Source organism: Bombus vancouverensis, chromosome 13, assembly GCF_051014615.1.
Source record: "Bombus vancouverensis nearcticus chromosome 13, iyBomVanc1_principal, whole genome shotgun sequence".
NCBI classification, from domain to species: Eukaryota; Metazoa; Arthropoda; class Insecta; order Hymenoptera; family Apidae; genus Bombus; species Bombus vancouverensis.
The window spans coordinates 10,019,604-10,044,400 of record NC_134923.1 but is presented as its reverse complement, the minus strand read 5'-3'; the positions used below and the strand labels follow the sequence as shown (position 1 = coordinate 10,044,400).

General features: G+C 38.4%; 1 protein-coding gene and 1 long non-coding RNA gene across 5 annotated transcripts in view; one reads left to right on the top strand and one right to left on the bottom strand.

The window, feature by feature from the left end:
* Positions 1 to 24,797, top strand: part of siz (Brefeldin-resistant Arf-GEF family protein schizo) — a 146,906-nt gene that overhangs the window by 46,165 nt on the left and 75,944 nt on the right. Inside the window, exon 1 of one of the 4 annotated variants that reach the window (XM_076623860.1) lies at positions 13,255 to 13,316. The exons of the other annotated variants lie outside the window; for them this stretch is intronic. Coding sequence (XP_076479975.1) covers positions 13,270 to 13,316 — 47 coding nt within the window. The 5' untranslated portion in view covers positions 13,255 to 13,269. Of the gene's footprint in view, positions 1 to 13,254; positions 13,317 to 24,797 lie in introns of those variants that run through there. 4 annotated transcript variants of the gene reach the window in all.
* LOC117164254 (uncharacterized) lies at positions 253 to 13,125 on the bottom strand. Its single transcript, XR_004465615.2, has 4 exons — positions 12,696 to 13,125; positions 11,481 to 11,684; positions 4,054 to 4,257; positions 253 to 3,754 (listed from the first exon to the last, which is right to left on the bottom strand). It is a non-coding gene; the product is annotated as an uncharacterized LOC117164254 (long non-coding RNA).

The following is a 24,797-nucleotide window of genomic DNA, read 5'->3' as shown; positions in this document are numbered from 1 at the left end:
GATACACGGACGACAGTTTCAGGTCGAGTTAGGTAACAAATATTGGGATCGTTGGTTTCCATACGTCTCTCGTAGTTTGACGAAGGTACGGTGGAAGACGGAAGGAAGTTGAAAGGATAACGAGACGGAAAAAGAGTAGAATTTTAGAAAGACGAGCTGCAATTGACAGAGATAACGAGATTGCTGGAACGCTGCGATTGTAGAAGAATTGGTTGTAGTGGACGAGAATTAAATTACCGAAACGCTGTAATCTTAGAAGATGAGTTGTAATTGACAAGAACGGTTAAATTATCGAGACGTTGCAATTACAGAAGAAGGTAGAGAGATGTAGCTGACGAGAACAATTATATCGTTGGAACGCCGTAATTTTCGAAAATGTGTGATAATTGACGCGGCCAATTAAACTATCGCAACGTTGTAATTTTCGAAAACGATTCCGTAATAAAATTAAATTATCGAAACGCTGTTCAGGAGGTTGAGTGCTAGTTGACAAGAACAATTAGATTACCGAGACGCCACGATTTCCCAGCAACGAGTTACACTTTTACAAGGATAATTAAATTATGGCTAGATATAAAAACGTGTTCCACGTACTAGAGTCGCTGTTAATTTAAAATTGGAAGTGGTTATAGCTATCGGATAAATTAATTAATTAATTATGTTGCTGGAGATAGATACGAATTTTAAATTTTCTCTTTTAGACGCAGATCTGTGTCATCGAGAAAACGTTACAACGAACACGCTATTTTTGATATTCCGTATACTTTCACGTACAGTGCTTGTACCTTTAAATTTCCCATAAACGCGTAAAAATCCGCGGTCTAATAATAAACAGCTGAAAAATTCAATAATCAATTGCTCGTAGCCAAAACTGCCTTCTAAATTGATTCGTGAAACTAAGTATACGTTTTTGTGCACCTTGTTCAACGTACAAAAACCGATTCTATATAATAATAATAATAATAATAATTTACTAATTTACTAATTTGCTAAGTCGGCAATTTCCGCGAAGCGTATGCCAGCGATAAACGGCAACGATAACTTGTACGTAAATCCTCGGATTAATTTCACGTTTCACGGTGTGTTGTTATAATCGTAACGTGGAAATCTTGTTATATCGTGAACGAAATATCAAAATGTTTTGTGTGACGCGTGTAATGTATCGATGAAAAAGTTTCTTGCCGGTGTCTGTATAATTTCGTGAGCCGCTGTACACGTGAGTTTGCGATTGATGAAGATAACGACGATGATGAGGCATGATCGTTTGAATGGCGATGAAGAATAATAGTTGAAGGTGAAATATCAGGATACCAGACGATTGATAAACGCTCGCGTGGGCATCGATAAACACCTACACGCCAGAGCTTCATTTTATGCGAGCTGGTCTTCTAAGACGTGTGTGTAACGGGTGACTCGAGAGAAAGGTGTGTTTTCGTCGTTTTTTGATGCCATATATAATAATAATTATATATATAATAATATAATAATAATTACCTACATGTATATACATCATAATTATTATTATACAAATATATACATATACAGGGTGGTTGGTAATTGGTGGTACAAGCGGGAAAGGGGCGATTCTACGCGTAAAAAGAGGTCGAAAATATAGAATAAAAATTTTTCGTTCGAGGCTTTGTTTTCGAGAAAATCGACTTTGAATTTTCGGTCGGTACGCGTGCACTTTATCGCGTCTCGTTATAACGGATCTCACTGTAGATCGTTGTCTCGATTGACGTTATTTCTTTAATTTTTTAAATTCTTATTCTATATTTTCGACTTCTTTTTTCACGTAGAATCACCCCCTTTCCGCTTGTACCACCAGTTACCAACCACCCTGTATATATATCTATTTATTTTTGCCTTCTGGCTGCAAAACCAGATTCACGTAGATTTCTTATTCACACGCTCTTTCAACCTCGATACACGCTAGATTATTGTTAATATAATATTAAGTTGTCCCAAAAATTTCCTTCGTTTTATAAGGAAACAATGGACGCATAACATTTTTTGTTTCATATTTTTTTATCGAATTACGTGTGATCCATCTTGTCGCTCCCGGGACAAGAACGAAAGAAACTTTTGGGACAATCTAATGCTCGAACTTACTCTCAGTTACATTCTATTTACTCTCGGTTAATTACTTAAATTGAATCTCACATGTTAGTCGCACATTCTCTCTTTGGCGTTCCCACGTCTGCTCTTCCTTTTCCCCTATCCTTCCTCATACACACTCGCTTCTTTCTCATTTCCTCAACCATTCTATCATTCTGTCTTTTTTCCATCTCGATCTCGTACAGTTTTCTCTAACGCGTGCGTTACGCTTCTATCCTCTATTCCTCCACAGTCCTCTAACAAACGTTTCAGCGTTTCCGATTGCCCTTCGCGTACAAAAATACACCTACTCTGTTTCTCCGCCATCCAAAATGTATTTGCCTCTGCTACGCTCCAGCGCCTCGCCCTACAAATTGGCATCTGACTGCCTTGTTTCGCATCCTTTTCATATTGGGCTGGCAACTAAGTGATTGCGGATTTTGTCATTACCACCTAATGACAAAATCCGCAATCACTTAGTTGCCGCATTAGGGTGACGCTTGGGCTCGAAAATCGAGCAGTTTCACCTTCTGCGTATTTTTCACTTTTTTTTTTTATTTTCTTTTTCGATTTACATTTCGAGGGCGAAGCTGCAAAGAGATACACATTTTCGAAAAATGTTTTCAGCTTGCAATTTTCTGCCATACGATCGCCATACGGTAATCTCTTTGTATTCCTCTCGAACGAAGGCAGCGGAGCGTGAAAGACTCAAAGATATGGCAACTTTAATTTCGTAGAATTTCTTAGGTTTAAGACAAGCGAGACACAAATACGAGAATATCGCGTTACGTTTTTCTTCGCTTCTGAACGCGAACACCCTGTATGTAGGTAATTTAATTCACGTTAGCTTATGGATTATAGATTATAGGTCGCGTGTATGCAAATTTCTGTAGAATGTACAGGATGCTTCGGCTAAATGAAATTAGTCGAGTATCTGCCTCGTTCATTGTTCAATGAAAATCTTCTCGATACGCAGTTCTATTGTTTCAAGGGTCGCGTGTAACGTCGAAAAGAACGTTTTCTGAAGTTCGGTTTTTTGACGAGAAACCTGAAGGTGTATCGATGTATAGCAGCAAATGTCCTACAGAAACGTTTTCTTCTTAGAAACATATCGTAAAACGATGTTTCTCGTCGCGGACGTGCATGAAAAATTTCTCCATTATTTTTATCGAACACTGGAATTATTCAAATACGATCCAAAGTAAAGATAATTTCATTACTTTGATCGAATACTCGCATAATCTCGACGATCTAGTATCGACTGTTTTCTGAAACGAATGGCCACTGGATTTTTCGTCTGCTTGGATATAACGTTATTCGAGATCGTTTCTTCCAATTTACCGTGAAATATCGACCGTGATATAAATGTTTTAGGACGTGTATAAACCGACGGAGGCTAGCACTGGGTCGTGAAACGTCTGAGTAGCTTGGTGCACTTGAAACTGTGCCAATCCTCGAAACCGAGTTCCGCTGGCTGCATAATAAAACGATCAGATCTGGTGGAAAAGGGCCAATGTCAATATCTTGGACCGCGTACGACAGTCAGGGAATGCGCGTGGGCTCATTCAGCCGCGTTCCACGAGTTTTGCAACTCCCTCGACGCGAATAAAAACTCTCAGAGACAATCGAACTGTCTTTGTGCCTCGTTGCGGTTCACCTGTGGAAACAGTACAAATAGAATGCCGTGGTTCTAGATGCTTGGAATTATTAAAGGAATAATTAAAATTAATAACAGACGCTTAACAGTCGCTGTCTTTTTCTAATAGTTTCATGTTATCGAAATGTTTAACTTTAAAACAGAAGAAAAAAGAAAGAAAGAAAGAAACGGTTCTTCTTCCTGACACGCGTGAATTTAGGGGTTCGATCTTGCGACAATCATTGCGACAATGTGTATGTAATATTTTTGAGAGCGTAAACTAAGAAGGTAAAACCTCGGCGGATAACTGTTTTACCTACCGAGCAGTGTAGAAAGCGCTGTACTTTATTGGATATCGTGTGCGCATTTCGTGGAACGTTACACCTTCAAATTTTCTATAAATACGTGGTACACGTACGTGAAAATCCGCAGTTTAGCGATAAAGCCATTTTTAATATTATTTACGAGTCTTCTTGGTCGTTGAAAGAAGATGGGGATATCAAAATTGGAGAACCGTGCCAGAGCTGAAATAATAGAAGAATTATACGTTGGAGGTTTTCATTGGTATTCCAGTGTGAATTTATTTTATCTTTTTAGTCGAAAGATTTACACAAAGTTTACGCAAAGATACTTAAGAAAATTACTAATGAAATTGGTTCGCTAAGAACCAAACCTTTGTTGGACCGTCCGAAAGATACCATAAAAATAAACAAAAATCTCGATTAAACAATTGCACACTATACGAAGAATACAAAATTGTTTTAATCAAACAACAATTCGTTTGATTTATTATATCCACTTGTTTCTCATCCTTTACGTAATAATTCCTTTGTTCAAACTTTTGGTTATTTTTATCATAGTTTTTGGATGATCTTCGTCGCAACATTTGTCACACATTTTCTTAAGAATCATCGTATCGACGTTTAAATTGGCAAAAAATAATGAATTCACGCTAAGACAGCAAACCAAAACAATGGTAGCCAGACGAATAAAGTAAATGCGAGCGATCGCAGATTTAAAATAGTAAAAGATCTCAATGACGAGAATCTCTTTTATTTCATACTGAATTGATCGTTTCTTTCATTTCAAACGTTTATACGAACATCGCTAACGAGACCACCTGTTTCGCTAAAAAATCGAATATTCCTTGTCTCCTGCAGCCAGCCAGAAAATAACCAACAAAATCCCAACGAAACTGTTACTACGCGAGAAATAAAAAATTATTTACATACTCGTCTGACTTATTACACCGATTTATTTTTAACACGCTAATTCTCTTGTCCACACTTTCGATCGTTTTTAGGCTCTGGATTTTCAACCGCCGGAAAAAAGCGTCCTTTTTTATCGAAATATCTATCAGCCCTTTTTTTCTTGAAAATCTTCGTACCGCCGTGCAAATTAACAGAAATAATAAATTTAGTCTACACTGCGAAACGAAAGAATCGCAGTGGGTACGAGCCTTTGAGAAAATGCGAATGCAAAGGGATCACGGGTCGAATATAAACGTTCCATTTTCCGCGTTTACCGGTTCGTATCGCATTCTAATTTCGTTCCGGCGGAACGATTATTCGAAATGGAACTGAACCGCCGGGCTGTTTCGTCATCGGAATGGCAGGAAACGCGCGGACAAGTCGCAGGAATGGTACTATTGATTTTTGGCTGCTCCTTTTTCGACCCTATCCGTCTGCGATTCTGTCCCCTCGAATTATTCGCCATTGCTTCCACTGCACACCCCCTTGATACGTGCATTTTATTCCGCTGTGCGTTCTCTCGTCACGTTTGCCGACTGCCAGCGAAATAAGTGGCTTGGAAAGAAACAACCGCCCGCCTTCTAATTGCGCTCGCTGTAACGTCGCACGTTGACAAATTTCGTTAAAAAGACGAATTCGTTGCTGCCCGGTTTTCGTTCCGCCCGGCCATTATTTTCTCCTTAGGCTCTTGCTGCGTCGGAAATATTATCGGGTTGGCAACTAAGTGATTGCGGATTTTGTCATTAGATGGTATTGACTTAGTTGCTAACCTAACATTATCGAAGGTATTTTTCTTGTAAATTTCATCGATTGTTTTTCCTAATTTTGTTGTATCGCGCGTTTCGTATTCTCGAAGCTTAGCTGTACGACGAGAAGAAAATAAGACATTTTAGATACTACGCGTTTCGTGTACTTCGCGTTGGACGAATCAGCTAATGACGAATTGCTTGTACACGTGGCAAGGATCGATCTAACCAGCGACCTTAACGCGATCGAATGTTGTATACTCTGTCGGAAACGAAGAACAACGTGGAGATCTCAGTGGAAATATTATACGGCGATAAGAAACGAGAACCTACAGAGACACGGTAATTGAGAACGCTATTATGTTGCAGTCGATTTGACGTGCAATAGTCACGGGCACTTGGATCGTTGAAAGTAAAATTCTATCACCGTGGAACTCACCGTGTAACTGTTGAAAATTATGGATCTTAATCACCGAAATAAACGTATAGGAACAATTAGATTACACTTAGAATTGATATCAAAATAGTTTCAGATTTATTTAATACGTGATTTACAAGATATTCGTGGATATACATTCGCACGCGTCTCAGCACTCTCTTTGTCTCGCCATCTTCTTTACCACATTACCAACGGAACAGTTGCATTCATCTGTTTTCACAAAGGATATAACCTAACAAACACGAAGATGGTCCCCGTTGGGGGTAGCCACCCACATGTTATATTATTATACCACTAAGCTATAATATTTTACCAAATGTCCTACTGGACAAATTGCAAAATTTAAATAAATAAATAAATAAATAAAAAAATCTGTTTTACGAGACGCTGTGCACGCACATACTCCACACACTCATACTCATATATATGTGTCACTACTACGCGGCTAATCTAGCGTAGCATACAAAATTACACATGTGTCAATAGTAACGATACAAAATTTATAATAACAGTGATAAACGCGCGAGATGATATTTTCGGGGGAAAAAAGCTGTGGAGATTGAGAGAGTAGGAAGCATCGGTCGATACTTGCAAGGCTAGGAGTAGGTCACACAAACTTCACCCGTGTTCACCTAATCACGAAAGAGGAACCGAGGAAGCGGCAACGTTCGCAACGCAGAAAGTCACTGTGAAACGTTTAGTTAATTGAGTGGATAAGAAGTTGAAAACGAAAGGCGAAAACACAACGTTGCGAGCAATCTCGAAACTAAATAAGAAGGAAGAAATTCTTTTTACCGATCGATTTTAGCTCAGTCAATTTTCATTGAATTTAAATAAAAATTCCAAATTTCATATCAATTGTTCGTTCGTGGTTATTGCTTTCGATCGTCTAATTCTCTGTAGATTCTCATATCGACAAAAATTGAGAAATTAATTAATCGGATAATAGAATCTATTTGTATACACCAGGAAATTTAAGGGATGAAATAAAATAGAAATCAAGAATAAAAAAATTGCGTTTTATATTGCAAAAGCGACTGACCTGCTCGTCAACGCCCAGCCCAAACTGCTAACTGCAGTCAGAGATTTGAAATGTGGACAATATGCTTGTTTTATGACGTAGAAAGGCTGTTTGGACCCCAAACGGATAACGAGAAGAGGGTAACATTTTTTTAAAACAGTTTAATCGTATTTTTATATTCACTGAAGTTGCAGACTCGGCATATGAACTGCTCGTTAAAAATAAACAAACAGGTGTTCGAACGTTTCTCGAAATTCGATTCTTAGGGGGGGGGGAGAAAAAGGGTAGGTTTCTCTCTTTCAGAAGATAACCATACCTTTGTACCGACCGAAATTAGGTACGTGAAATTCGGCACGTGCACGCCTCGTTAGAAATAAACAAACACGTGTTTGACCGCTTTTCGAAATCCAATCCTTATGGGGGTGAGAAAGAGTACGTTTTTTCTTCTTCCAAGAGATAATCGTATTTGTATGTTCGTTAAACTTAGACACCGTGAACTTCTCGTTGAAAACAAACAAACACGTGTTTGAGTGTTTTTCGAAATTTAACTCCAACAGGGTGTGCAAACAGAGGGTTGTAAACATAAATTGGAATACTTGTGCGTGAGAAGCAGCGGACATTCAGCTAAATGGATACAAATCCGCCTACTGATACGATGTAAATATCGTAAATATCGTAAATAGTATTTGTGACCAAACAACAACGTGTTAGCGTAATATAATATGTTTATATATAATATATACAGGGTGGTTGGTAACTGGTGGTACAAGCGGAAAGGGGGTGATTCTACGCGAAAAAAGAAGTCGAAAATATAGAATAAGAATTTAAAAAATTAAAGAAATAACGTCAATCGAGACAACGATCTACGGTGAGATCCGTTATAACGAGACGCGATAAAGTGCACGCGTACCGACCGAAAATTCAAAGTCGATTTTCTCGAAAACGAAGCCTCGAACGAAAAATTTTTATTCTATATTTTCGACTTCTTTTTTCGCGTAGAATCACCCCCTTTCCGCTTGTACCACCAATTACCAACCACCCTGTATAATATAATTATGTAACATAAATGTTAAACTTGCAGATTTGGAAATCGGATTATCTTTTTCCTGTCTGAAATTTTACCCACGGTTTTTTGCTATTTCTCCTTTGAACCTCTCAAATTAAACATTCTATGCTAATAATTATTACATGTATGGTAACTATAGAAAATTATTAATTTTAAGTAAATTCTGGCCTCTCTTTTTTCTTCTTTTTAAATACAATCTCTACGATGTACCGAATATTCAACTAAAATCATCGCCGATAATAATCGACCTATATTTCGATCACACACACACACACACACACACACGTACAGAATTAAGTATCTCGAATCTTTTCGAAATTTAATTACATAGGTAGGTTTTACGTGACGTATCGTACGATTGGAAGCTCCGATCGGTGAAATTCGTAGCGTAATATTAAGATAGACGTTACGCAAAGTTCCGCTAGGTCCAATTAGCGCAGGATTCGATTGTTTCGGTGGAAAAAGGGAAACGCGAAATGGACGCCAGGGTTGCCGACGAAATTTCAATTTCGGGCCCGGCTAACGCCGCCAGCTACGATGCTACCAAACGAAAATATCGGAAATTATTTTATAACTACGTCTGTCCCTCTTCGATACGCGTCCGAACAACTCTGATTTAATTGCAAATGCCAACACGAAAAAAATATAAATTTCGTTGTTGAAACTGGAGGTACTCGTTGTATCGTTGGAGATGAACTGGCGAGATAATTTTCTACGTTTCGCGAACGTATAAAATGACGAAAGAAAATACCCAGTACGATACTAATACATATTTTCAAACGATTATAGTGTGTGTGTGTGTGTGTGTAGATTATTCAAATAGATCTTTTTGTATCATTGTACGACAAGTTTCAATCCTATCTTTAAATATGGAACGTAAGAACAAGATTCAAACGAGATAGACGTTTTGTATTCTTGAGATATTTTCGTTATTATTTCTAAATTGACGAAGAAACCAGTTCTGCTGGTGGTGACCGAGTGGAGATCCATTTTCTCATTGCCTGTTTCAAAAATTCTTGCCGTTTCTACAACTCACGATGTACGTACGATACGATCCAACGAAAGAATCGTTCTTATCACGGCAATAAATTTCGCTCGTTATTAACCTTGACAATCTGAAAAGGTTAATATTCATTCTATCTCTCGGTAAATATTATAATTCTGAAAGATACAGGGCGAGGCGCCTGAAACAGGCCACCTGAACGTCTCAGCTGTTATCGGCGAATAGGAAGGCGCAAATTTAGTTGGCCTGTTTTTAGGCGCTTCGTCCTTTATAATGCAACCATTTTCCATATAAGATGCTAAGATGTACAAGACGCGGCTAACGCGCAGAGATATAGAAAATACCTAAAATATCGTACTTGCTGTAATATTTCGTGGATAAACAAATTTTCCATCCGAACTTCCTTCTCCTTTTTTTACACTCATCTCGATGAAAGTACGAATTTGCATCTAATAATAACGCCCGGCTGGCGCTTATCGGCCCAAAAAACTCGATAGAAAGAGTATGTGCAGTCGAGTCACCGAATTTCCCTAGGCAACTGGCCAATGTAACTAGGAACAATTCACCGGCGATCGGTCCCGGTGATTCCCCTAGAGGCACTAAGAATAATTCCCCTAGGAAGAAGCGGAACATAGAAAACTCTCCGAAAATGTATTCCAACGATTTCTCTAAATTCACAGGAAAATAATCGCCCGCTAAACGAATCAAGGATACTCCGTGAACGTCGCTTTACGATAATTCAGGCGCGTGCTACGACGAAACGCACACGGTGATTTCACGTTTTATACGGGTCGAGGGGCGAAAGAAAAAAAAAAAAAGAGAACTGGCAGCAGCCGTACGAGGCTCATGGGAAACAAATCGACAGACGGAGGAACACACCATGGGTGGCGTATATATTGATCGACGAGGGAGGGTGGACTTTATAACGTGCGTACCACCCTAGCGCCGTTGGGGCGCAACATATAATTTTCACGAGACTGCCATATAACGCGTTTCCTGTCAAACGCACAAACTTATCCGAGGTCCGCGTCGTACATGCCTGCTCGGCAATTATTCACCGCCATTACGGTTTTGTTTCCATCCACCGGCAGCCCTTCATGTTCCGTCATCCTATTGCTATAATTTCGACGACAGTCCTTTCGGAGAAGAAACTAGGAGGACACGGTTTGGCGATTTCTATAGCTTTCGCACGATCGTTGTAATTCTTCGTAGTGGTAATTGGCAAAAAAATTTTTTTTCGGGGCGGGGGGGGGGAGGGAGCGGAGGAAGGATGATAAATAAGTTAGCAGAGGAATTTTTTTAGCGTTTTTAATTTTACACTCAAGCGCCCTTTTAAATTTATTATTCTCAATTTTTGAAATACCGCAAAGTACGTGACGAACGACGCTGAGTTTGAATAAAATCGTCGTATGCATAGGTGAAATTTTGAAGATAATACTTTCGCGGAGAAGCTAAGAGAAATATGAAGATAGATAGTTTTGCGTTTTTCATGGGTTTCCGGTGATCACTGTGATTCTTGAGAATTGTAATTGGCAAATTTTCTGTAGGAAACAATAGACAAATTTTTCGTCTACCAATTCCATTTATACCAATTGTTCCATGCCTTTAATTCTGAACTCAAGTAATCGATTGTTCGAAATTTTCCAATCGCTGTAGATTACGATAGCAAGTTTTAATGAAAGCGTTGCACGTACGGATCCAATCTCGATGATATACTTTTGGGGAGAAAGTAAGAGGAATGGTGAAACATGAGGAACGATAAAGATGCTTTGGGCTTTTTTATGGCTTCGAATGATCACTATGATTTTTCTTAGACGATAAGAGAGAGAGAGAGAGAGAGAATGGTAAATTGGAAAATTTGTTTTTAGGAAACGACAGATTTTTCAAGATCTCGGTGATAAACTAGGTCAATACACATAGTTTTCTTTTTTCTAACGTAAAAATCGAGCTACTATAAAATATGAAATTCCGACAATAATAAAAAAAAAAGTAAAAGCAGCTACGTATATTATAAGAAGAAGGCTAAGAATAAAAAGCACTTTTTGACTGAAAAACCTCAATTAAAAATACAACGAAATTTCCAGGAATCGTTATTTATTGATTAGAGGATTTATATCAGCTGTGGGAGGAGGATCAATTAGGGGCGTGATTCGACGCCTATCGATCACGACACAATGTATTAAACGCAACATTGTAATCCAATAAGACGACAAATCACTCACCGCACGCTTTGGATTTATCGAAAAGACGATTTCGCGAGGAGAAGATGAAGAATTCTCAGAAGTGCTCACTGGCCCTCATTTTTCTTTCTTCAATCTGACCTCCATAATTCTATCGTATATCTTTCCTCTCTTTCTGTCTCCTTTCGTTTCGCCATCGCAAACGAACCAATGTGTCTCGTTGCATTTACAGCTGGCTCGAAACATCTGCATCGTTATAGTAAATTTGTAATTTTCCTGCTGCCAGCTAATCGTGGATCATCGACGTCGCCGAAACCTTCGTACGTCCATAAATATTAGGTCATCCCATAAGTTCGTGCCGTTTTTCGAGCGGTTATGTATGTTATTTTTTTTAAACACCTATGAATCGTTGTCTCAGGTATTTTCAGAACATTTGACATCTCTTGAACTGTGAAACTTCGTGATTTTTCAACGAGATCGCGAATTTTATGTTCGTCTGTGTGAGGAGGACGCCCGGAGCGTTCCTCGTCTTCTAAACAGAAATTCCCAGCTCTAAAACGTTGCAACGTTGCTACAGGTGCGAGATGAAAGCGCATTTTCGCCGTAAACAGCACATATGTTTTTCGTGGCAATTGTTGCTGAACATCCTTTCCGAGATTCATATAACACGAGATGTCGAAAATGGATACGCATTTCACTCATCATTTTTTACTGTTACAAGTCACTATGTTCGCTATATTACGACCTTATATCCAGGAAAATTTGTTCTCGATCAGCTAAGCTCAAGTGCATTGGTCCCTTATCGCCGTATGTTTAGAAATCGACGCATGAAATGTATACACAAAAGTCGGCACGAACTTATGGGATGATCTAATATTACAGTACCGTATTTTAGGCAGGCACCTTACGATACGAGCCACGTAACGTAAACGCGGTGTAAATCAATTTTTCGCGCATTTGGTTTAACACCGCATCACGAGAGCGTGACCTTCATCCTGTTTGGCGCAGAAGTAAAAGCAAGCGTAGGTAAATGTTGGTTAGTTTCTCGCTGAGAATCGTCCGCTCCACGCTTTACAGAATTCTCATTTTACCTCTCATTACTCGGTAATAATCAACTTTTCCTTGACTTACACCGCTTTTGCATATGCAGCGGCTCGTATATTTTCACGTTGCGATATCACATTTAGTGGCACACTAAACACATACCGAACGCCATGTATCTACCGAGTATTATACCAAACACTATACTTCACGTACCTTTATATAATACATTTTTGCACGTTACGTGTATTCCACGTATTTTCGAGTTCTTAAACTTTCCATGTATACGCAGAAGAAAAAACGAAATAAAAATCTGCGAACTGCTCACCAAAACGATAACGATACTACTAACAATAATACTATTAATAGTAATCGATTCTCAGGATCATGGAAACGTTGGTCACATCAAACGCGGAACTGAACGCCAGTGTCGGTTTTCTCGGCAAAGTTGCTCTCGCGAGGCCAACATATCGCAGTGTGTATGATAATGCAGATAAGATAATGCGGCGGAGCATTTCTTATTTTCCCCACCGTGTTATTTTTTCTTTTCCTCTGAAGCACGCCACGCTCTCAACAGCTAAGAAAGATTCTCGCGATCAGAGTCGTGGTGCGCGCTTCGTCGTCTCCCTTTCTCTCTTCCTCCTTCTCCCTCTCCTTTTCTCTTTTTCTCTCTCTCTCCCTCTCTCCGCCATCTTCGATATCGCCTCTCTCCTTTATCTGTTCGGTCGTTTGCATGTCGTGTTTCCCTTCGATCGACGGATTTCCGGGTGTCGGTCACTTTTTCGCTACCATGTGCTTCCAATGGGACGTGTTCCAACGGAAATGCAACAACTACAGGTAACGAGTACAACGAGCCACAACGGTTGTTGCTTCTTCTTCCTTCTTCGATAACGTTCGCGAAAATCGCGATATCTCGTTGCACTTAGTCACAACAGACTCGGATAGTGGCGCGGGGCTATGGCCGATTCGCCTACTAATCGGCATTAGCTTTTATGGGTTTATCTAACACCATTGTAAATCGCGCGGAAGATAACAGCGAGAAAAATAGCGCCTTCGAGCTAATACCTCGCGGCGATTAGAATCGACCGTTGCGTTACGCGTTCATAGTCGTAAGATCGAGCGCACGGTCGACCAAGCTCGGAATCGAGATGTCGCTTGGAATCGATAGTGGCAACGCGACTCGACAGGTGTACGTTTCAAAGGATAGCGAGCTGCCTGAGTCAACGCCGTTGTAAAACTAAGACCTGGTTGATAGCGGCACAGCTAATAATTTCGTTGTGTGACGCGAAACTCGTGCAATTGTAAATACGTTTTGCGCGAGGGAGAGCAAACCTTCTGGTCGATAGGAGCAAATTTTCAGAAGATTCTTCCAGTTGTGCCGATATCGATACGTTGTAACGTGTACATTGGGAAAAATACTTTTATATTATGTACGGATTTCTATATTTATATTGTGTTATATACTTGTGTACCGGGAGGTTCGCGCGATTCCTTGGTGTCATAGCGCCGCTGTCAGCGTAGTTAGAGAAAATGTCGAAGGAGAAGGACGAATTGTTCGAAGGGTACTACGTTCGTAGCATCGTGCGTTTTTAAGAATCGCAATGGCGCATGCGCGATCAACAATTGCGTGACTTACATAGATGCAAAAACGCCTACTTTCTTTTTTACACAGATAGGTTCTTCTCGTTATTCCACGAAAAAAGAAACTGGTTAGTTTAGGAGATATTTTAACTTCGATCTCATTGGTAGAGTATCGCATGACAAACAGGGAAAGACGTAACTCGATACTCTGGTATTTACGTCTTCTGTGTCCTGCACGTGACCAATTCTAGAAGATTAAAGTCGAAATATCTCGGCTAACCAATCGTTCTTGCCGGCATTGTATCTCGATGCAAAAAAAATGTGTACTTCCATTTAAGAAACATATTGCCACAAAATGATTGCACATGCATCATTGCAATTCCAATAAAACGTGGCTCATCCCGTAGATATTTTATAGTCAGTTAGTTGACTTATTATTAGTTACGCAACGATTATTCAAGCAATTGTTTTTCTTTTTTTTGTTACAGGTAAGCCCGAGTTCGATAAAAGATTCAGTTCAAGGTTCAGTCATGGCTGTCGAAGATTTAGTATGGAGAGTGAGTATTCCCATGAAAGACATTGGTCGAAGTGGTGGGGGGTCGTTTCCCACTAACCTCGAGGGAGACATTGATTTCGTACAGGCTATAGCGTTCAGTTTCTGTAATCAAATATCTTAGGTCTACAGAGTGGTACAAAAATGATGCAATTTTCACTTCCAAATAATTTATTAACGTATACATAGAAGAACTTGACAGTATACAAGGATCGTAGTGATTTATCTTTTTTTTTTAAACATTATTTTGATTTTGCATTGTTATCGTATCGTTTTCTTCTTCTTTTCGAATAATAATTTCTAGAATTATCTTTAGTTAAAATACACTTTGGGAAACGTTTGATCGATCCTAACCTAACGCTGAACAATATTTTTCGAGTTTAGAATTAATTTATAATTAATTCAGAACTTACCGAAGTGTATTTTAATTAGAGATAATTTTAAATTCGAAAATTATTATTGAGAAAGAAATTTCGGATAAGAAGACGATACAAGAGTAATACGAAATGTAAAATAGTGCTTACAAAAAATAAAAGTTAGAATATTAAATTAATTTAGAATTATCTTTCGGTGAAATAGCATTATTTCAATCGAAAAACGCGATCGAGTATCGTAACGAGGATAAGAATATGATAAGGAAAATATCGTTGGTGTCTTTTGTGGACCTTGCAGATTTTTGATAAATTTTCTAGATTTTTAATTCGCTACCAGCGTAACAATGCGTTTAATCGAAAAGTTCTCTGAACAAGGTTTTTTTTTTTAATTTAAAGCTTCTCTAAGCAGTGTCTCTAATTTAAAACTTCTCTATATAGTATAACCTACACTATACAATAGGGGTGGCTATAGTTACCCTATAGTCACCCTATCAAGACCGAGGGATGGCAAAAGTCACGCATTATGGGTGTCGAATTTTCTCCGTAGTTTCCAAGAGTATAATACTTCTCTTGCAATCGATATCTCGATTCTCTCTCTTTCTCTCTAACTCGAAACTAGCTAAAACGTTCGCCTAACTATATATCCTACATATTGTACCGCATACCAATCATTGTATTAATTTATCTTATCATAGCACAATGATTTTTGATGAATTTTGGAAAATCATTCTGTATATTAATTTTTGTCACATTAGTAGTCGCAAAAGCTTTACGTTCCAACTAGTTCGCGAATTTTCACGCGTTTGTGAGAAACTCGAAGGTACAGAAATGCACAGAACGTGCATACACATAATAATGTGTGAAATATCCAAAGCGTAGTATTTGCTATGGAATTGAAATATAGTAATCGTTATATATAGTTCTTATCGTTATATTCTATTAGACAATGAGATATTTATGATTCGAAGTTTATTACGTCTAAATATATCGCGAGACAAAGTTGGCATATTTCTACGCTATTGCGGCCATTTGCAATTTTATGTTCCACCTCTTTGTGTCTTAGTTATGACTTACGTGTTTAATTCATGTAAGATACAAGTCCAATTTCTAGGTTACCCCATTGAAACAAATAAATATCTATGTGGCGGCACTCGACAGCACAAATACCGCCACTCGATACAAACAACTAACGGACGACGGTAGCTAGTGGTTAGCGCATTAGGTTACGAACGTTCGGAACGCGGGATCGAATCCCGGCGACCGAAGTCCAATTTTTCTTCCATTCTGAAATAGGATTCTAAAATAGGAAGAAAATATAGCAGTACCACCCCCAGCAGTGACATCTACAGCCTCCAGCCACAATCACCACGGACACGACATATTCACCTCATCTACACCAAGCGATACATATATCGCGAAATATCCATAATCGATCTATAAATATAGTTTATAGCGTTAGGTAAACCTATTTCTATTTCTGTCTATGAGTTTCGAATTATATTCATAAAAATATGAATGAGCTTGCTTGCATAGATATCCACGCTTTACTCGCAAGACAGAGAGAAAGAAAGAGAGAGAGGGAGTTCATCTGACGGTTCATTAACCCCGCTAGTGTATACTACTCTTTTAATTCGCATAAAAGACATCAGAGCTATTTTAACCAATGAAATTAGACGGCGGAGCGTATTTAGCTCGAAATTGCGAATCGCTGGGGGAACGAGCAGAGGGAAAATTACAATTTAACTAGGTTCTCGTGTCCGCGTTACGATTCCACCGTACGTGGATGGAACACAATGAACCACTGGCACGTCGCGTTACGTGTTATAATCCCGTGGGAAAAGACGGACGGACTTAGTTTAGACTTTAAGGGTGGCGAAGTGAAGCAGAGAGAAATTTAATTACAAGAAGCTGGGCCTCGTGTCCGCTGCCCGCGGCTTTTCACCTTCTTCCACCTTCTTACGTTCTCGTTCAGAAATTCGTTCGTACAAAATTTGGAACTCCTTTGGGTATTTCGATCACATGGTTTCTTTTCTTTTCTTCTTTGGATTGTGGAAAAAAATGTTTCTTCTATTATTGAGAATCTAGACGACGTATATATACGTTCTGTGTATTTCAATCGAATTGGAAAAAAGTTTACTATCAGTTTCGTTGCGCAGTTGTCTTTCTTAGTTGTTCATCTACGAATTGCCTTGTTCTCGATATTGGAGCTGCGGATTCGAAATTACGCCCATTAATTAATAAACATCGATTGCGAAAAAATTGTTCCTGAAAATTTCTGTTTTTGCCCTGCAAATTGTTGAACAACAGCATAAACGAAAACACAAGCATCTTCTATTCTAAAACGACGTAAAGACGTTAAAGCAGAAGGAAATGAAAGCAAGTGGAAAAAGTATGCGTTTTGCTCGCGAGTAACGCCCGCAAAGGCGCTGTCCTAGAAAGCGGTGGATTCCCTGGAAACGGCAGCGATAGTTTATTCGTGTCACAACGTGACCACGTTGCCACGATCGATCCGCCGACGTAACACGATTTCGTCGATGCAATCGAAACTCGATTCCTCGAGCGTGCTCGAATTTCCATGAATCCTGGCCGCTTCGAGAATTCGTGAGATCGGCTTTCTAGGGAATTTCGTCGGGCCTCCCTGTCCTCGAAGATAATAAAGAAGGGCCGAACGAGTGTCGAGTTGGACGAATTGAACGTCGATGGGAACAGTTGATTGGATTTGTTCAAGCAGTTTGCTCCTAATAAATGCGCAAATTGTCATGCCACGTTTCGCTACTTCAGACCGAGCGAGTGACAATCTTCTTCCCCCTAACGTTCTAGTAAAATTAATATGGCGGAAACGTAGACGAGCATTTGTCCACTGACTGGCAGGCTTACCAACGTGGTTTCTTATACGCCGAATCCCGAAAATGTGACTTTTTTCCAACTTAGTTTAAATATTTTTCTTCTTATAGCCTCGAACTATAGCCAATGTTACTGCAAGCTCGTTTTAATATAAAACAACAATGATGCAAGTATAAACTAACCACATTTGCCTTAAACTCGCCTAATAACCTTGGTAAGCGATGCTGTTGAGAAAAATCTGTTCTCTCGTATCCTGCGTTAAATCAAAAGCAAGAAACGGAATACGATCGAAGCTTGTCGATGCTATTAGAAGAATTAGGGCGGAATAAAGTTTCTACTGTATCGACGTGTGTATTTACCGTGCAAACGAACGCTTGAAGACTTCAGCGATGAAAAAAAATGTACGAATGTAATGTCAACGAGGAGAAGAAAACCTAGATTTCGATCTTTCCTCGTAATTTGATTGCGAAAAATATATTTAAATACGTCTGGCCTTTTTAAGATAGTTTTTGGCTTAAATAAAGACACGAAGTTGGCAACCATGCAAAAGAATATGCGGATGCTTTCGCACGCGTTTGGTCATTTTAAACGACAGTTTCGCTCGTCGTTTCGTCTTAAACGGCCGTTTCGCTCGTCGTCAAGGCATATTTTTATCAAAATGAAGGCTTGTTCGCTCGATGTAAACGCACCATTACGAAGCTTTTTAAGACGATTCCGTGGAAGAAGAGCGAAGAGATAGGGAATTTTCGTTTCGATTACAAGAAGATCGGAGTTAGAAGGAATTCAACGAAGATTTATTTTAACTCTGCTGCATTCTTTGGGCAATCTGTAATTCAACCATGTGTTTTTATCGTTAGCTTGCAACTATTAGGATCAAATAGAAATGGGTCAATTCCTGGATGAAGTGGCGGGACGTTTCGAGAAGAAAGTTTATCTGAGATTGTATTTAACTTCTCGATTCGTCTTATAATGGTCAGTTTCGTTTTTTCTTATTTCTTTTTCCTCTTTTTTTTTTTTTAATAGAACATAGCGTTGCAAAGCCTATTATCGGTAACCAGATGTTGATCTGAGTGGGTCGGAACTAAGAAAACATCTTGGTGGAAGAAAAAGATGTCCCAGTCCACGTACTTGATATAATACCGTGTTGAAAAAATTGAAAAGACTCCGTGGGTAGATTTCAGAATGATCCGGACAAATCCGTTTCGTGATGTCGATCCGTCTTATTTCGAAAGCAACAGCGGTCTGCATCTTCTTTTATTAAGAAACATTCCAAGTAAGAAATATAACGACGTAACAAATTTTAAAATCCATATAAAAAAAGAAAGGAGTACAAGGAACAATTGTAAAGAAAGAGACACGTTATCATCGGACGTTATCATGGTAAATCTGAAATTTCAAAAGTCGTCAAAAAGACAGCGAAACAAAATTCATCATCTGCAAACTAATCTTCCTTCGAGTTTCTCTGTTTCTTCCTTTTTGCTAAGTAGTTCGAAAAACCACGCGATTATCTAAATGAGAGCAACGCTACGCAACTCTAACGACTAACTAACTTACTAATAAAGACTTGAAAGAGAAACGCCTGGTAAGAAGAACGATAAGACGAGAATGGGAGAACTCGTGGCAAAATGGCAAAACACCATCTTACGTGAATGCAGAAAGAACGTACGCTGATTAAACTCGGCTGTGGCTTTCACGACAACAGGACAGATATACCTAGCTGCGTTGTAAATATTACAAATATATATAATCAGAATTGATCACACACACACACACACACAACGCGCGCGCGCGTGCATATTTAATTAACGTTTGCGGACTGCAGACGCGAATCCGCGTTTCATAATACCTCATGCGGTATTCTATAAAAATGTTAACTACAATTAATTAGAACAATAAAAGAAAACCTCTATGACTCGAAGATACTACGTCTTCCCTTGATGTTGAAATTATCGGGGTCGGCCACTGTATTTGTGATAAATTGTAGTCACCGATACCTTAGCAGGCAATGGGACGAAAACGACGAATAAATGAAGATTAAGAAAAGAAAAAGATAGAAAGAACAATAAAGAAAGTAACAGTAAACTCAAAGACGAAAACGGAGACTAGACTGATGGACTCTGGGAGAATGGAAGTTAAACGAGAAATTGCGCGTGTGAATCGGAAGATATTACGCAAAGTACGAGGAAATGCTTCGTATGGAAATAGTGAAATTCCTGGCTAATGCGTACATTAATTTCTCGTAAATGTAACATGTGCGATCTGATCATCTGGCGGCGTATAAAGCGACGTATAGTTAGGACGACGGGACGAGAGGCCGGTGAATTCCAGTAGCGTGTAAACGTTTGTGAGAATCGTTGTTTTACACGCGGTTCGTCGTTGTATCAGCAAGCCGCTTAGGAAGCGGATAATAAAGAAGAAAGCGAGACAATTCTCTTGCTTAAACGGCAGCAACACGCCTGCAATCTTCGTGAAACGATCGCTCGTAGCGTATCGTCCGGTTGAAACGTATCGTTCGTTCGTCCGCGATTCGATCGGTGGCCGGTATTTATGCGATATTTTACGAGATTGTTGGACAAGATGTGACAAATAGATAAAAAAGTGATGTTTGTAATAGTTTGTAACAAGCGTGACAGAGATGGAGTGACGCATTACGCTCGTGTTAGATGGCTTTAGGAGGGACGTGAAAGTTTTATGGAATGGCAGGTTCCCATGGCCAAAGATGGACGTTCAACGATCCGTCGGACGACTGTTTGCTATTGTGTATCATTGTATCATAGTAGGTTCTTTAGCCAAATAGCAATCTTTTGGTAACAGCGTCGTTGAAAATATTTATTAACTTGGTTATACTGCGAATGTTCGTGCAAATTCACGTTTTTATGAAGCAAACGGAGGAAATACAATGGGGTTAGGAAATTCGATCGCTGTAATTTTCAATTCCTCCGACTATCGCAATATCGAAATATTTTCGTCGAATTTCGGTTTGCTAGATCGTATTCTGTTTTATTCAATTTCGCATTCCTAGAATAGAAAATTCCTTCGATTCTCGTAGAACGTTAGAATCGTTCGAATTCTTCGGTTGGTAACGATCGACGAGACCTTGAAATCTTATCTGATCGCTGAAATTTGACACTTCTTTAATTCTCATAATACTACGGCGTTCGAGTCGCGCTCGTTTCTCGTAACTGGAACCTTTCAGTTCTTATCGTTCGGTTTTCAAAATATCGAATTTCTCCGATTTCTGCGATCAATTTAGATTACAAATTTCAGATTCTTTCTAAAAACAAACGAAAATACCAATCTAGAATACTAATAAAATAATAGCTACGAATGTAATAACGATAAATAATTATTTACATCACGAAACAATTTCCTATCTGCTGCTCTCCACGCATTTTTAATTACATCTCCATAAACGTATAATAAATTGGCACGAATATCCGCTACGATCTACTTGTAAATTTATTCGACGCGTGTGTCAGCTCGGATCGAGGATACACAATTATCGATGTCCGTGTTTCGCTAGAAAGTAGCTATCCAAGCTTCTTCCGGTAGGACAGCCTAGCGGAAGATCGACAGGGAATCGAGTTTGAAACGATATTGCTGTTACGTTGGTTGGCGAAGTTTGCCATCTGCGATCGAGTTACTGCGAAAATCGTCGGTACGGCCGTTTTATTGGATCCCGGAAACCCGTGGCACGAATTGCGATTGTCTGCAACTTGCGCCAAGCTAGGGCAAAGTGAATCGAGGCTCGTTAGCGTCTCATTATACTCGTGGGACTATAGTCGATCGCGCACTTATCGAGTTATGGCTTCAATGGCAGTGTTTTATTAAACACAGTTGCTGCATCGTGAAATTAGTAGAATTAGCGTCGTTTGTTTGCTTAGTTCTCGATTCGCTCTACAAGTACAAAATTTCATTTAATTTTCGCGCGCTTTTGCGTAATTTTGTTTAAGATGTCGCTGCACTGGTATTGGCTACACTGCAAATTTTTACGCGTTTGCCAGAAAACTTGCACAGAATGCGTGTGATACGGAAAGACATACAAAACGTGCACAAGGTATAGCGCTTGCTATAATCTTTGATAGGCAAAACTCTATAACTGTACAGTGTACGTCGATAGAAAACTATCGACGTTTTGTTCTCTGAATAATATTCTCGGAAATATGAAATTGCATAAAAATGCGCGGTCTACTGGCAACCGATTTTTATATCGTTGCCAACTATTTTTCAAACTAGTTTCGAGCGTGTCAAATTCTATACAGTTTTCTTATCTTTGAAATTTTAACGCTAACACCGTTGTACCATCATTTTATGTTTCTTTTAATTGTTTCGAGCGCACAAAAATTCTGTGCAAATTTTCTCCTATGTTTTTAATTTTCAAAATTCTACTCGACTCTATTGGTTTGGCAACTAAGTGACTGCGGATTTTGTCATTAGGCGATATTGACAAAATCCGCAACCACTTAGTTGCCACCCGTTTCTATATTTCTTTTTACTGTTGGTTGGTTCAAATAACAAAATGTATTTCGAATGCATCAAATTCTATACATAGTCGTCTTCAGCGTTATTTCTCAAGCTTTACTCGACGTCGATAAACCTTTTATTTTAACAACCCTTTTATTTTCTTTCTTCTGCCTTTTCTTTTCCATTCGTATCGTCTACCTGAATTTTCCTATCGTTTAACTATTCTTCGAGGCTATTCTTGGTATCGATTTATGAGATTTAATCTAAATTTTTAGAAAAGTTTTATCACCGATACTCACGCAGATAGCGTCGTTGAAAGCTTTTGCCGCTTTCGTATAATGACGTCATCGTTGCATAATAGTTAGCCGTAAAAAGACTGTACAATTATAGAGCTCTCAGTTATGAAGCTAAAAGCCTTCGACTATAGAATTATGAGAAGATGCGCAACTGGCAGGTGTAAATTTTCATTGCATTTCGATGCTGTAAAGCGTAGAGGATTTCGTTATTCTTTTTAAATGAAACTTATTTTTATCTTCTCTTTTCTTACTGGCATTGTATTTATACAAATTTTCAATGAAAATATTTATACGTCTAATTTTTTAGTAAAATATTCAATCGTTACTATTTAACGTTATTTCTATAATAATAGTTCTATAGTTTTCTTACTGGAATATTTAAGAATTTTATTTTCATTAGAATGTTCGTTAATTGATTACTCTTGTTGTTTACGTTAAAAAGAAAGGAAAATTGGAATACCTAAAAATGATTTATGTTCTCGCTGGCGTTTTTCACGCTGACACATTAACATAAAAGATAAGAAGAAAGATACACAATTTTTTATTATAACACTCGGGAACTGATATTTTTCTCTTAGAATATTTATTAACATAACAAATTACAATTATCATTGGCCTCTATCAACGTCGCGGTGATTATTATAGGTAAAAACAAAAAAAAAAAATGAAATTAACGCCATGCGAAGATTGACGTAGTTAATAGCACTTCCGGATTGATTCAAGGCCGTGTAATCAATTACGCTTTCATTACGCTTCTTCGCTACCTTCGTCGATTTACGTCACGCATTTACACGTAATATCAACTTCGCGAACTCAAACTCGTAATATCTTCTTCGCGAAACTAAAACTCGTGTCCTTAAACACTCGTATGATATGAAAGAGCCAACGACAAAAGAAGAAAAAAAAAAAAAGAAAAAAGAATAGTTGCCAATGGCAGCTTTTATCATTATGTGGAACAGGAAGTGAAAGTGCTTTTACACTGTTACGTTTCACTAAATCCACTAAGGCACCTGAGCATGTATGTTTAATTCGCATTACGAAACAATTGATTGGCCTTCGAACGTTTACTCGAATGATTAATACAGATATTTTGCAATATTTTTTACTTAGTACTTTAATAGACAGTGGCATGAAAAAGTTTCTGCCTATATACATTTGTCATTTTATGTTCGTAGACTGATGTATAAGAGAATTTTAAATAATATCGAGTAGGAGATAAGTAAAAGAAAATAATATAAGACGTAAATATTGTTGTAGAGTTGTATAATGTGTTATTTAAAATTTTTTTTAAAATATCGCTTTTGGGTTGTAAAGGGAAAAATGTATCTGACTGGAAACTTTTACACGTCACTGTGCACTGGATACAAAAATATTTGTGTAAATACTTGCACACCAATATGATCAAAAAATACCAGTGGAAAAATTATTAAAATTCATAGTGCGTCAATTCCGAACTTCCCTTTGTACAGTGGCTGCAAAAAATAATTGCAAAATACTTCTACTAAAATGGAAAAAATTACTAAAATTCATAGCGCACCAATTTTGAACTTCCTTTCGTACAGTGGCTGCAAAAAATATTTGCAAAATACTTCTACCAAAATGAAAAAAAACGACCAATACAAAAATTACTAAAATTAAAAATGCACCAATTCCGAGCTTCCCTTTGTACAGTGGCTGCAAAAAATATTTGCAAAAATCTCCCCACTAATATGGCAAAAATATCACTAATATGAAAATTACTAAAATTCATAGCGCACCAATTCCGAACTTCCTTTCGTACAGTGGGTGCAAAAAATAATTGCAAAATACCTCTACCAATATAGTAAAAAGTTACCAATACAAAAATTACTAAAATTCCTAATGTATCAATTTTATGCATTTCTTTGATCCTTCGCTGTGTATCTTTAATTTCACCAAAGAGAAGAATAAAATGAAAACACGCTCGCCTGATCCGAACAATCTCGATCGCTTCTCAGAAACAATGTTAATAGCAACAAAAGGATTACGCTTCGTTCTAAAAAGTTAATGTAACATGAATTTCGTTTTCCAATAGCTGCTGGATAGAAAGAGCGGCCTACAAAGGGTCCAGTAAACAAATGTATTATGCATAACACGAAGCTCTACTTCGTTGCGATTCCTTCTTTCAACGTTAACCGTGTTTTCTATATGTTCTTTTCCCTTCATTTTATCCCCGTTTCTCTCTCTC